The 15,580-nt window shown below is 36.4% G+C and overlaps 1 protein-coding gene across 8 annotated transcripts in view; it reads right to left on the minus strand.

Moving 5' to 3' along the window:
- VTI1A (vesicle transport through interaction with t-SNAREs 1A) overlaps positions 1–15,557 on the minus strand; it is a 406,811-nt gene extending 391,254 nt beyond the window's left edge. For 2 of the 8 annotated variants that reach the window (XM_074233704.1, XM_074233708.1), the window contains exons 1-2: positions 15,367–15,550; positions 2,695–2,753 (exon numbers count right to left, since the gene is read on the minus strand). In XM_074233704.1, coding sequence (XP_074089805.1) covers positions 2,695–2,753; positions 15,367–15,460 — 153 coding nt within the window. In that variant the 5' untranslated portion in view covers positions 15,461–15,550. Of the gene's footprint in view, positions 1–2,694; positions 2,754–15,366 lie in introns of all 8 variants that reach the window. The other 6 variants (XM_074233705.1, XM_074233707.1, XM_074233709.1 and 3 more) reach the window with 6 other exon arrangements.
- Between the last annotated feature and the right edge of the window lie 23 nt (positions 15,558–15,580).

Below are 15,580 nucleotides of genomic sequence, written 5' to 3' on the forward strand. Positions count from 1 at the left end.
CTATTTTAAAGCCTACAGCAATAGAAAGTAGGAAATAGATATTATATCACAATGCTATTCCTTCGAGTATCAATATTTCAGTGGGTTTTTTTTCCCAGATTGAGACTACACAGTATCTTGTCCTGACAACAGTGTCACATTTACTTACATAATCAATGGATGGCATGTATTAAGTATTTTGCAAACTTTAACATTCTATATCATTGCTTACTATTATCACTATACTATGCTATGCAATGTTAAGAAATTGATGCCAAGTGGCACAAATATGAATAATCTGTATGTCTTCCTCTAAAGTCATGAATGGAATCTGAACAACTGACCTTGGAGTCAGGGAGCCTGAGACTTAACACCCACTTTTCACAATTACCTTTGTGACTAGAGACAAATCAGTGTACCTCTCTGAAACCCAGTTTCCTCATCTATTCAAATGAGAATAATAATATCTTTAACACCTACCTTTCAAGGTTGTTGTCAAGCTCTGATGATATCATCTATGTATAGCTCTTTGTCAAACTTAAAGTGCAATATAAATGTGAGCTTCTGTGATTATTCATTGTGGCATGGCCTTGTTACTAAAGGCTATATCAGAAAATTACAAGCCTTGGCAGATCCTATACCAAGACTTCAAGTAGGGATCCAGGGATGAGCCATACAATGACTGGCCAAGAGTCAACTTAGATCATAAAGACTTATCATCAGATTTCCCACAAGGAAATGAGTTTTTTTGGTCCAAACAGCTTTTTAGATTATCCATTAAGTTATAAAGTAGTAAAAGGAAAGAGCACCACAGAGATCTTATAGAGTATACCCGTCCTAATTCATTTTCTAAAAAGAAAAAAGAAAATTAAAGAGTTTCTTTTGAACATTTTCTTGATTAGATAGCTTTATATCAGAAGAGAAACATTTGATGGTTAAAAATATCTATTAGCTCAAATAGATAAAGGAAAAAAAAATCACAGGCAAAGTAGTATGTATATGAAGCAACAAAAAAAAGCACTGGATTTATCATCAAAAAAATGGAACAAGGTCTATTTCTGATAGCAGCCATACAAAAAAGGGGGCAAATCACCTCAGCTCGCTGAACATCAATTTTCTTATCTGCAAATGGGAATAATAATCCTATATACTTTCCCTCAGGGGAAGGAAATAGTTTTAGAGCAAAGTATTTTTCAAACCTTAAAGTGCTATCTATAGGTGAATAATTTTTCTTTATAAAATTGAACCAATAGAACAAATTTTTGTAATATTTTAAAAATAAAATCACCTTGAGTAAATTTTCTGCAAAAATCTCTAAAAATAAAAAGAAATTCTAAGTTCCTTGATGACAGGAATTCTATTTTTTTCCATATGAAAATATTTTAAAACATTTGAGAAAGAGACTAGAATTTCAGCATCCTGAAGTCCTCAGAACAATTCCAAAATCATGGTAATGACTCTCTACCACAAAACACACAATGTTGTTGATGGGGAGAAAGGTACTCTTAAGATTTCAGCAACAATAAAAACACCTGAGAAGAGATGCCAATCTGACAGTTACACCTGATGCACAGCAGTCTGGGTCAGTTTGCCAACCAGAAGGAATGGAGCACTCTGATTAGCAGATGATGGCTAGAAAGGGGAGCAACCTTTTTGCTAGAAAGCCAAGAAGCAGGGGAGAACCACAGGAGCCAGTAAGAAGAAAAGCAGAGAGAAAAAGGAAAAGAGCAGCAGACAGCTGAATCAGTAGAGATTAAAACAGCAGTGGCTGGCAAAGATTAAAAGAAGGAAAGAGGATGGCAAGCAGCAAACAATCTGACAGCAGAGAAGAGATTCAGCAAAGAAAACCTGAAAAATGGAAACAGCTTTGCAACTCAAGAGCAAAGCACTTGATGAAAGACATAAGGAGCCTTGAATTTTAAGGACAGATAGGTTAGGTCAAAACAGCCAACTCACCTCAATGGCCCCTGAGGGCATCAATGTATCATTCTAAAGGCATACAGATCAGTACATTTTAATGATCCACAGTAATTGTCAAATTAAGTCATTCGAGTTCCATGTCTTATCCATACATGCATTTGTATTTAACAATTATGTTAACAGGAAAGTGTTAAATTATGTTCCACATCCATTGTGGAAGGATAGAAATGATGTGCTGTTAAAATTCCCTTAAAAATTAAGCATATAGGGGTGGCTAGGTGGTGCAGTAGATAGAGCACTGGCCCTGGAGTCAGGAGTACCTGAGTTCAAATTTGACCTCAGACACTTAATAATTACCTAGCTGTGTGGCCCTGGCCAAGCCACTTAGCCCCATTTGCCTTGCAAAAAGCCTAACAAAAAATTGAGAGCATATATATATATATGTATAGGGTAAAACCCTTGGCTCTAAGGAAAATTCTCTAATCAAAAATTCAGAGTCTATTCTAGATAATTAATGGCTTACTATGGAAAACACATGTATTTCTGTAGATAAGAGATCTTACAATTTCTTCCCATCTAACATAAACTGCAGGTAGGTGAATAATTATTTTGTAACTGAAAATAAAATGTTAAATTTTCATTTTTCCAAGTTGATGAACTATTTTATATTAAAAGATCAATCAATAGTTCTTCCTTCTGCCTCGAGTTAAAAATCAAACAGGAGAAAAATTTCTAGGAATTTCAACCACTTTTGATAATCACTGTATTCTAATTTACTAGCCAAATTCCACTTACCAGTTCCTTTGCTTCTTCTAGCTGTTTCTCCACATTAGCAACCATCTGCTTCTTCTCATCTGAAAACAATATGCAGTAAGTATTAAAGACTTAAATAAACTTAAAAACTCCATTATTTTTATTTTATCAATACTTTCTCTTTTATGATTAGTCAGCTTAAGATGGTACTTTAATATAAATGGTTTCCCTATTTTGACTTTCTGAATACAATGATTTCCAGTTTGCTAGGTAAGAATGCAGTGTACCTCCCAACAATCATGAGATTAATAATTTGGAACTGGAAAGTATCTTGGAGGATACTTTCTAAAAAATACATGTCACATGGCACTTTTGATTTACTGGAAGGGGGGGAAGAGTAAAATAAAAGTCAACAACATTAGTACAATATTGAATAGGTTATCAATTGCTGATTTAAGAATCATGCATAAGTAAATATGATACTTAATGCTACAATTCTACTAAAAATTATGTCTCCTTTCAATTCTCATACATACATTTTCTATCTTTCTAAAATTGTAAGATGCGATTGATATACAAATACATATATGCACACACATATATAGTATTAAAAGACACTAATGTATCTCTTCAGTTGAATTAAGATATAACTGCAGAAAATTTTTTAAAAAACTTAAGATCTTAAAAAGTATTGACAAACTAGAGACACTAGGATAAATCAAAATGAAATTCAACAGGAATAATTGTCAAGTCCTAAATTTGGGTTCAAATCCTATACTTGAAATCACAAGATCTGCAAAAGAATTGAGGATTTTCACGAAATGGAATGTATGGTCATTATGAGTCAATGATGTGACAGGCAAAAAAAAAAAGCTAATTCAGATTTTGGCTGTACTAAGAGACAAAACTTCTAAGAATAAAAAGGTGATCATCCCCCTTCACTCTGTGCTAGTCAGACAACATCTGAAGCATGGTGTTCACAGAGCACACAATAAGGTATTCAGGATCGCTTAAGGGGCTTAAGAGTGTAACTATGGGGAGCAGCTAGGTGGTGCAGTGGATAGAGCACTGGCCCTGGAGTCAGGAGTACCTGAGTTCAAATCTGGCCTTAGACACTTAATAATTGCCTAGCTGTGTGACCTTGGGCAAGTCACTTAATCCCATGACCTTAAATTTAAAAAAAAAGAGTGCAACTCTGATGGACTAGACACCTTATTAAAAGGCCAGAGGTACGCTTGCCAAAAAAAAAACTATTTTATGGAGAACTCACACAGGGCAAGTGCTCACAAGGGGGTCAGAACATATACTGAGACTCCTTAAAGGATTCAATGAAGAACTTTAGAACTGATTATACAATATGGGAGACACTGGCACAGGACTGCCCAGCATGGCATGCCCTCATCAGGGAGGGTGCTACACTCTATAAGGTAGGCAGAATTGAAGCAGCTAAAATGAAACGTGACATCCATAAGTTTAGAGGACACACCCCAGGTGTTCATGGGGACTATTGTGCTCAACCTGCAGTAGAGCATTCCAAGCTCCTATTGGTCTAATCAGACACACAGTAATTTGTTTCGAATACAGTGCTATCATTTCAGTCTTCTTCAATAACAAAGGACAAGAACCAACTAATGTCAGGGCAAGTTTCCTAACAATTAGAGTTATCCAAAAACAATATGGGGATGCCTCAAGAGGTGTCTGTCCTTGGAGATATTCAGGCAGAGGCTGGATATGTTAGTGTGGGGATTCCTTTAAGGTATAGGTTTGGACTAGATACTACTGGGATCTTTTTCAAATCTACATTCCATGATTAAATGAAACATGCCATGATTAAATAAAATCCACGGAAATTAATTTCAGGTATTTTCTGAAATTAGGAACCACAGTTAATAATTTCTCCAGTCTGATGAGTTTGCAGTTTCATTTGCTTTCTATCAGTACTGTGTGAAGGACACTAACATGAGCCAAGAACTACTGAAATGAATATTAATCATCAGATAGATTCACTTTCTTTCTTTAACTCATTTCAAAACAATTCCATTTATACTGAATCACTAAGCAGAAATCATTTAATTTGTGAATTGGAAGGGACTTCAGTGACCATCTAATCCAACCCATCCATGAAAGGAGTTGTCATTTTAACACTCCATTCAAGAAGTCATTCGATGTTTGAAGATATTCAAGGAGGGAAAGTCTACCCCCCTCCTGAGGTAGTTGATACCACTTTTGCATGGTTCCAATTTTATTAAGTCATTCCTGATACTGAGCCTAAATTTGCCTCCTTGTCCCTTGTACACATTGCTTCCTCTCATGCCAAAGGGAACAAGTCGAATCTGTCCATTTTCATGTTCCCTTGGAATCTTCTCTTCTCTAAAGATACCCAGTTCCTGTACTGTCTCTTCATATGAAATGAATTACAGGCCTTGGTTACTTTCTGGATGCTCTGGCTTATATCTTTCACCATAACTGAGCAAAATAGTTCAGAGAATGACAGAAAAGAACAGAGTACAAAGGGAAGATCATCTCCCTATTCGAGGAAGCTAAGCTCCTCTTAATGCCATCCCAAATAGCACAAAATTTTTGTGTTTTTTTTTTGTATTTGTATTGCAAGGGTCTACTATAATAGCACTAGATAGGAGGCATTTTATAAAGATGCCTTCTCACCAACTTATACAACTGCCATATCTCACCACTGACTTCAAGTGTTTATTGTATAATAAAATCTCCCAATCTTTTTTCAGAACTTCTAACCATGCCCTCTTATATTTATGAAGTTGATATTTTTATGCCTAAGAGGCCCCTAGGCAGCTCAGTGAACAGTGATGGGTCTTAAGACAGAAAGACCAAATTCAAATCTGAGCACAAACACTTACTAAGCTGTGAGACCTTGGACAAGTCACTTAAACTTTGTTGTCCTGTATCTACTGGAGAAGGATGTGAAAACCCTTACAGATATTAATGAGATGCTTGTGTTTACAGAGTCATGAAGAGTCAGACACAACTGAATAACAACATGTGACTTTATTTTGATCCCTAAAGAACTTCCTCTTATTAGACTCAGTCCAATGCTATAGTCTATCTAAAGTTTTTTGGATATATTCCTGCTTTTGGTTGTCATTTCTATAAAAATGAAAGCCTAGTAAGATTTTCTTAGAAAACTACTTGCAGAGGGGAAGTCATAAGGACACCAATTCAATTAGCCTCAAGGAACCACATAACACCACCTTTTTCTCATCTTTATCTTTTCCTTCCATCGTTCTTCTATTACAGCGTCTCTGATTGCCCAAAGGGTTGTTGTTTTTAAAACTTACCTCTTTTCCTCTAATAGCACAATTCTACCATGAAGAGACAAAAAAAAACTACATTATAGAAAGTCCAGTTATTTTTATTTCATTATTTCTTCTACAAGTCTTCAGCAAGCAGGCACTCCAAAGTTTTTTTCCTATAATTCCTCATTAAAAGGGATGTGGATCCAGAGAAAGAACTAGAAAGTCTGAATACAAATCAAAGTATAATATTTTCACTTTTTTTGTTTTTCATTTTTTTATGGCTTTTCCCCTTTCATTTTGTTTCTTCTTTCACAACACGACTAATATGGAAATATGTTTACACAATTGTACAAGTATAACAGATATCAAATTACTTGCCTTCTTGGTGGAGAGGGGTTAGAAGGGAAGGAGGAAGGAAAAAATTTGAAACTAGTATCCTACTAAAAAGTGAATGTGGAGGGGGCAGCTGGGTGATGCAGTGGATAGAGCACCAGCCCTGAAGACAGGAGGACCTGAGTTCAAATTTGACTTCAGACACTTAATAATTACCTAGCTGTGTGACCTTGAGCAAATCACTTAACCCTATTGCCTTTCCAAAAAAAAAAAATTTTTTTTTTAAATGAATGTTGAGGGGCGGCTAGGTGGCATAGTGGATAAAGCACTGGCCCTGGAGTCAGGAGTACCTGGGTTCAAATCCGGTCTCAGACACTTAATAATTACCTAGCTGTGTGGCCTTGGGCAAGCCACTTAACCCCGTTTGCCTTGCAAAAAAAAAATGAATGTTGAACACTATCTTTAAATACAATTGTAAAAAATGAAATACTATTTACCAAAAAAAAGAGAGGGGAAAAAAATGTGGAGATGAAAAACAAGATGTAAAATTTCTGTAGACCGCTGCCTAAATAAGGCTGCTAAGGAGTAACCATCTATCTTCACTAGTGAGATATCCTAACAAATACAATAACATCCCTAATGTAATGGTATTCTTTAGAGTATAGCTATCAATAAAAATGGATCTATATTGAAATCTATCCAAAGGGCTTTAAGTACTTAAGTTTCAAATGTACTGTTTGACTTTCTTGTACACTATTGTGGTCTTATTTATAAAGGAAACTCATAGTCTGGACTCAGAAGACCACTTTTTCTGAAGCTACACTGTGGTGTGACCTCCAAGGAGGTTATTCAGTTACTCATAGTGGTCTCCTAGCATCCAATCTTTCCCTGTTCTGAACTTCTTAAAGCATTTATTTGTGTCATTTCAATTTGAAACAAATAGCAATCATATGAAAGAGATCCAAAACACTAAAACTAAGAGAGATTCATATCAAAACAATCTCAAGCCTCGCAAATTAACTAAGATAAAAAATGGAAATAGTAAATGTTAAGAGTAGCTATGAGAAAGCAGGTAACTAATATATTGTTGAAGTTACAAATTCTTATCATTCTGGAAAGTAATTTATAATTTTGCAAAAGAAAAAGTGACAAAAATGTCCCTAATGTTTGTCCCAGAGCTACTCATGTATTCCAGGGAGTTCAAATGACAATGACAATGACAATGACAATCTACAAATTCTGCATTTGACCTGGAGAAAGGCATTCAGGTGAAAAGGAAAGGAAATTTGAAAAATATAAAATGATTCTATATCTACAAGAAAATGAAATACATAGAAAAAATATATTCAAAAGAACAAATACACTCAAGCTGTAAAGGTAACAAAACCTACAAACTTTGATTTAAACAACAATGAGGTTCACGAGAGAGATATTTGAAAAATCCCTTTTTAAAAATCTAGCAAATTTTCTTTTTCTTGAAGCACCCAGACAACAGAAGAAAAAAACAAGAAAATAGACACAGGGATTGAGGAAAGTACAAATAATCAAATAAAATACTCTAGAAAAAAATAAGAAAGAAAAAACAAATACAGAGCTAAAAATAACAATAGAAGACCCATTAAGAAATATCTTTCTAAAAGCACACAAGTAGATAAAGATAAAAGCAAATTTTCAATACAAGAGGTTATATTATTATTATTATTTAGGAAGAGGTCTGAAACAACATGAATTAAAGATCACAATATTCTACCTACAGTGAATTGATATTTTGTGGGACTAAATTGAAGAATGGGAAGATAAAAAGAAAGTGGAGATAAAATATACAGAGGAATATGTGATGCCTCCTAAACAAATCAATGATTAAATAATAAAGGGAAAATAACTCAGGAAGAGAGGATGTGGCAAAATGGATATACTGATAAAAGGAGAAATTGATGAATGGGGAAAGAAAAGTAAAAATCTTGATTTCTTGTTGAAAAGGGGTCCCAAAGAAGAACACTTCCATAGAAGGAGAGATATATTTCATAATGAGTGACATTGGATTGGGTATCATCTGAAAGTAATTGGGGGACAATTAACAATGAAACCAAATTCCAGGTAATTTAACTAACTTGCTCTGGTCCTAGAAAAGAGTTGAGAAAATGAATCTTCCTCCCTTCAATGCCTGTTGGAGGGGACTTTGAGACTTCAATGAAGAATAATAACCTGTCAGATATAATTAATGTACTGGTTGGTTATGCTTAATTTTTTTCTTTTCAAATCTTTGTTACTAGGGATGACTCACTGAGTAAAGAAGAGGAGAGAATATAATCTGAAGTGAATGTGAAATGGTTAATTTGGAAATGTTTTGCAAAAATTCACATTAATAACTGATATATAATTTACCTTCTCAATGAGAGGGGGATGGGTTGGAGAGGAGAAAATTTGCAACTTTGCATTTTAAAAAATGAATGTCCACTTAACCCCAATGCCTTGAAAAATCTAAAAAAAAATGAATGTCAAAAAAGAAACAAACAATTTTGGAGGCAATTGGAGTTAAGTGACTTGCCTAAGATCATACAGTTGGTAAGTGTCTTAGGTTGGATTTGAATTCAAGTCCTCCTGACTCAGGGCTCATACTCTATCCAAAGGGGAAAAAAATATATAAAAAAAGAACCAGATATGACAAAAAAAGCATCAATAAAAATAAGTCATTTTACTATAATCTATTTTTATCAACTCTAGACATTCCGGTTTGAATGATGTGAGTAATGCCATAAAAAGCAACTACCAAGCTTCAATGATCACACCAAAGGATGCCATATAAGACAAAATTCTGGACTCTGGCTTGATCCTTCCTATCATAAGAATCAACCATGGAAGTAATCACTCCTAAGAAATGTGCAAAACATATTTCCATAGACTCTTTATGGTTCAAAGTAGACCACCAGGTTTACTCGTTCATTTTAGACACCTTTTATGAAGCACTAATTCTGTACAAACACTTTACAATGGGAGGAGACAATTAAAAAAATGGTTTCCATATTCACAGATATTCTCTCAAGGAGACTATGACTCATAGACAATGATGAAAAACTATACAATGTATAATATATGGAGAAACATAGGATCATATAACATTTAAAAAGGAAAATATCATTCCTGGCTGCTAATGATCAGTGAAGACTTCACAAAGATTATATAGCATCTGAGCAAAGTCTTAAAGAACAGACAGAATTCAAAACAGTAAACAGAGTAGGAGAGAAAGGAAGAAGAGTATAAGGAAAAGTAAAAGGAGAAAGGTACTAGAAATGAAGAAGCAGCAAGTTTTGCTGAAGCAAAACACACATCCATAAATTAGACAAGATGGACAATTACTCAGTGTAGGGAAAGAAATTCTTTTTCATATTACTTCCACAAAGTGTACATATAAAAGCACAAATCCTCCCATGAAAAGTAAGAAACAAGAGCAACAGTTTTCTAACTTTGCCTTGGGGTGGCTGTATTTGCAGTAAAGGCTCAAATCCTCTCATGGAAAGTAGCAAACAAGAACAATTTTTCTAATTTTGCCCTGGGCTCACAAATATTTTGTTGTCTCTGAGATAAGGCCGGAAATATAGGGTGGGACTAAATTCTGAAGGAATAAACTGTGAGGTTAAGTAATATTGAATATTTGGCAGGAAACAGGCAGCTATGAAGGCTTTGAGTAGACAAATATGACTAGAACTGTGCATAAGATGAGTCTGGCAGTGTTATAATAACACATGGAAGGCATGGGGCATGGGTGGGCGTTAACAGGGATAGAACTAGAGAGGCATAGAGAAACCAGTTAGGAGGCCACTGCAATAATCCAAAAACCTGAAGTCACATTATGATAATGATGGTGAGAACAAAGATGAGAGAATGAATTACAAGACCTATTTCAGATTCAAAGTCTTGGTAAGTCAATGAATGAGGGAGATTATCATTCAAACAAGTATTTATTGTAAACTATATGCCAGCCAGCCATCGAGGTGGAAAAAGGCTTGAAGATCTGAACTCAAATCTAGCCTCAGACACTTTATTAGCTTTGCATCCTAGGGAAGTCACTTAACTTCTTGAAGACCCAGTTTCCTCCTCAGTCATATGGGGATAATAATCACATGAACCTACTACACAGGTGTTGTGAAGATAAAATGAGATAATATTTGTAGACAGTTTGCAAACCTTAATATATTACTAAGCTATTATTACCATGCTAAGGAGCATACTGGTTGTTGGGACTAAAGGAGTCAAAAATGTGAAACAATCCCTAGATTCTAATGTGGAGAGACAACATGCACATATATAGGGTTATACAAAACAAAGTAAAACAGAAACAAGGTAATATTGTGGGTTAATGACACTAGTAGCTGAGAGTCCTAGGAAGGGTTCCAGATAGAAGCTACTATTTGACATGAGTTTTGAAAGGATTCTAAGAGGGCAAAGAGAAGAAGGGTAGGCAGGGAAATCAGTGCAAAAGTACTGAGATGGAAAGGAGAATGCTAAGAAAATCAATTTGGTTGGACTAGAAAACAAAGAGGAGAATAAAATGTAGCAAGGCTGAAAAGGAAAGCTGAAGCCAGATCAGCAAGTCTGGATTAGGAAACAAAGGAGTTTATGTTTGATCCTAGAGATGATTGGAGTAGGGGAGTGAAACAGTCACACCTGTTCTTTGGTGGCAGCATGGAGACAGGACTTAAGTGGGAAACAACTGGAGGCAGAAAGACCAGTATAGAGATAGTTCAGCAATACTGATGAGAACTGATGAAAGTCTGTATGGGTGGGGAGGGGAAAAAAGGGGGGATTTTTTTTTATGAGAGATTTGAGATTTGAAAGAAATATAATTTGGCAACTGATTAGATGTGTGGAGTAAAAGAAAGGAAGGAGTCTGGATGAGGATATGAATTTTTTCACTTTATAGAAAAAAGGCAGAGATAACAGGTAGATTTTGTACAGGAGTGATTAAGTGAATAGAAAATCAAAATGAATCATACAATTTAATCAAAATAAAATTTTTTTGTTTTTGATGTATTTCAAGTGTGAGATACCATAATGACATTCAAGTGAAACTATCTAGAAGGCATTTAGAAATTTACATCTGGCACTGATACAGAGGCTTTGGAAGTCAGTTCTATAAAAATGATGACTGAAGCCATGGAAATGGACAGGATTATCTAAGGAGAAAAAAACCAAGAGAAGAGGAACAGAGTCAAAACCTTGGACATCAATTTCAAAAAAACCAGTAAAGAGAAAAGAAAAGGGATAACTAGCAAGGTGGGAGGAGAAGTGATATGATATGATACTTCTGAAACTAAGGAAAGGAGGGGATGGTTAAAAAGGATAAAATTCTACAGAGATCAACGAGGATAACTTGTGAGGGGGAAAAAATCAACATTGCATTTCATTTGAGTATCTCTCTATCCTTGGGAATGTAGTTACCATATGTTACCCTAAGATTCCAAAACTTTCCCCAACATAATTTTGTCAGTGATCATCCCTCTTCTCCCTTGAACTGTTGGTACTCGACTCTAGAAAATTCAACCAGCTTTATTCACAACAAAGGAAATACAGGGATAGGGTTCCAGAGCTTCTGCAGGGATGAGCTGGTATCAAAAAGACAGAGGAAATTAATCCTGGCTAAAGCTATGCAGTACATAGTAGCAATTAATCTTTAATATGTTTTAAATTCTAGTCACAACACAATGGGATTTCATATTAATTAATTTGTTTCCTTTAGAGAGTGGATAACGTGGACAAATCCACCTCAGCACACATATCAGACTCACCTTCTTCAGCATACCATGTATAGTAGACTTCATTATAATTCTTAATTTGGTATTATTTAGAAGTCCTCACCAGAAAGCAAACAAACTTTCCCATGACTACAATAGAGACAAATAGATGGGAGAGGAAAAAGCAAACAACTGAGCAAAGACTCCGACTTGAATCCACTTACAATTCATAACACACAAAGAAACTTCAGTTTAAAATAAAGTTTCAAAATAAAGATTATTTTCTCATTTGAATACTTGAATGCAAGGTATAATGTTCACAGAGAATGGAAACAGTTGTTAATTTTACCAGTCTGTAAGGATGAAGTGTTTTGGTTGAAAGGTTTCAGATTAGAACATTTAGAATTTTCTCTAAGGTTGATATATATCACACATCACATTTTATTAGTCGATTTCATCTCACTAACCTTTAATGCTAAGGTTAGAGACTTAACACACAGTTTGTTCCTTAGTGTTGTATTCATTAATTGCAAATGGTCTTAGATGATTTTTTAGAGATAGGCATTTTCTTCCTGGCTTTCATACCTACTTCCAGCAAGTATTTTTATTTATTTTTAAAATGAAAAGAGAAGGAGGCAATACATACAGGAAAAGACCTTTAAAAAGATCATATAATGATACTGTCTAGTTAATAGGTATTGAACTCTGCTTAGTATTATAAAGTTTCATATACATTCTCCTTTAAACAATTCCTATTAAGATGAGTTTATAAAGTATTAAAGTTTATAAAGTGTTTTTTCTAATAACAACCTCATTATTTCCAACGGATGGGGGGGGGGGGTGGGGAAGCTTGCAGGAGAAGAGAACAGAGATAGGAAGAAGAGTCTCTAGATGTGTGGGTTTCATCTTTGCAGGAAATTTCCAGTAATGGAAACTCTCTCTCCAATGATGAATATCACCCATTCATCTTTAATTTATATTCTTAGAGAGTTGTCTGGGACATCAAGAAATTACTTGGCTTTTCCCATAGTCACATTGCTAATATATATATTTGAAGTAATACTTAATTGAACCCAGATCTTCCTTACTCCAAGGTTGATTCTCTATCCACACTATACCATTTTGCCTCTCATTCCCAATTTACAGATGAGGAAACTATAATTTTAAGAAATTAAGCAATTTGCTCACATTCAAACACTTACTGGGGTTTCAGGCAGTATTCAAATCAAGATTTCTTCTCTCTACTCTCAGCACTCTTTTCACCATGCCATATGCTATATAACTCATGTTATATACCAGCTGTGTTTGGGTGACAGACCTGCAAAGGCTTTCTCTACTGTTGTTGGTAGGAACTATTCTAAAACTTTAACACAAGATTACAAAGAGAAAGATATTGCTAATGATTAAGTTTTTGTTTCTTAAACAAAATTTGCTTTAGAAATTCTTGTGGCACATAAATGTTTTTTGCTACTTTGTCACTTCAGAATATTTTAGCCTCCTGGTATCATCCCATTTAGTTTATACATTAGTCATCAACAAAATAATATGTCTCCTAGCACTCAAATTCTTACAGTTAGACAAAATCTAAATGTAACAATAAATCCTATCATTCTCAGACTCTGGAAAGCAATTAAAAATAATCTCCATCATTACCACAGTCAGAGACTGGGAAAGAGAAAAGGGAAACCAACAGGAATTTGGATGATCTTGTGCAGTGAAGAAAATAGAACTGATGAGAAGAAATGAATGATATATCATGAAGTACTCAGGTCCTCAGTTACTTACTCCATAAAGTTTCTACAACAGCAGAGCTGGGTGAAATATGCTACCTTGTTTTGGCCCTCTTATTCCCTTACTTGGAATGATAGTCCTCCTTGAGATATCAGCCATTTCCACAAAACTAACTGGGCCTGCAGAAGAGGAATGAGGTGCAAGTCAGTGATCCTGGTTTCATGCAAATATTCCTTTTAATAGACAATAGATATAAGGAGAGAAAGATAAAGAAGGAACAGAATTGCTCACTTTTTCCAGACTCAGGAGGTATTTTCAGATTGCAAGGGAAAAGGTGGATTTACTGCTAGGGCAACAAGATGCCACAGTGGATAGAGCACTAGATTTGGAATCAGGAAGACTCTCATCTTCATGAATTAAGTTCAACCTCTGATACTTCCTAACTGTGTAACCCTGGACAAGTCATTTAAGCCTGTTTGTTTCAGTTTCCTCATCTGTAAAATGAGCAGAAGGAAATGGCAAATCATTCCAGTGTCTTAATCAAGAAAGTCTTAAATGGAGTCATCAAGAGTTGGATAAACTAAACAATTCATATTGAACACCATACCAAAACTAAAAAAAAAAACCCCCACCACCTTCAAGGACTTAAAGATTAAACGAAATAAAATAATATCGTGGTCATTATAACACAAATCAGAACTCAAACGCTTAGGGAGAAGTGAAAGTGTAACATTGGTAGAAGAAAATCACATTTTGGCTTTTTTCAGAGAAAAGGTTATTTAACACTATTAATCATGAAAGCATTAATGTGGCATGGACAATTAAACAGGAAGACATAGGACAAGTGAACAAAAAAAGTGATTAAGAAAGACTATAACAAGGTAAATTCAAGGTAATTAAATTAAATGAACATCAATCGGTGTGTAAGGATTGGAGAGATATAAAACCTCCTTCAGGAGAGGAGAAAACCTTGAAGAATCTTAAGTAGAATCAAAGATTTAAGAGATGGATGGTTTCAGAGGCCATCTAGTTCAATCCCTCATAGGCTAGAAGAGGAAAACTAGAGCTCACAGGCTTTCTTCTTCATAAAGGAGAACTTTGAACTATGCCTTTAAGAGTATTCCAGGGTCGGCTAGGTGGGGCAGTGGATAGACCACCGGCCCTGGGGTCAGGAGGACCCGAGTTCAAACCCGACCTCATACACTTAATAATGACCTAGCTGTGTGGCCTTGGGCAAGTCACTTAACCCCATCGCCTTGCAAAAAAAACTTTCTAAAAAAAGAGGATTCCAACAGCAAAAGGGAAGAGGTGGGAAATCTCGAGGAGCTTTCGCTTTCTCTGGAGTCCGGAGCGATGAGAGGGCGCGGTTAAGGACGGCAGAGGAGTCCGGGGTCAGCGGTGCCTAAGGTGCCAGGGCGTCCTGGGAGCCTGAACTCTTGCCACGCAGAGTCGCTGCCGGCGGGGCAGGGCCGGGCTGGCACCTGGCAGCCCGCGGAGGGTGGATCTCGGGGGCCGCGGCCAGAGGCGAAGCCGTGCGGGGGGAGGGCGGGCTCTGACCTCGCTCCTTAACTCCAGGCCGCCGGCCTGGGGGGTCCCTCCGGGTCCGCGCCTCCGTCCTTCCCCGCTCCCCTCCGCGCTCCCGGGCTTACCTGGAGAGAGTCTGGGCACCCTCCCGATCTTGCCGGTTATCTCCGCGGTCAGGACCGCGAAGTCCTGCTCGTAGCCTTCGAAGTCTGACGACATTGCGGCGGGGAGGGGGCAGCTCGCGGCTGGGAAACGCCGAAACTCCGGCGGCGGCAGCGGCGGCGGCGGCGAGAACCCGGGACAGCTCCCGGGACGGCCGCTTCCGGGTTGTGCCACTCG

Source organism: Macrotis lagotis, chromosome 4 (assembly GCF_037893015.1).
Source record: "Macrotis lagotis isolate mMagLag1 chromosome 4, bilby.v1.9.chrom.fasta, whole genome shotgun sequence".
NCBI classification, from domain to species: Eukaryota; Metazoa; Chordata; class Mammalia; order Peramelemorphia; family Peramelidae; genus Macrotis; species Macrotis lagotis.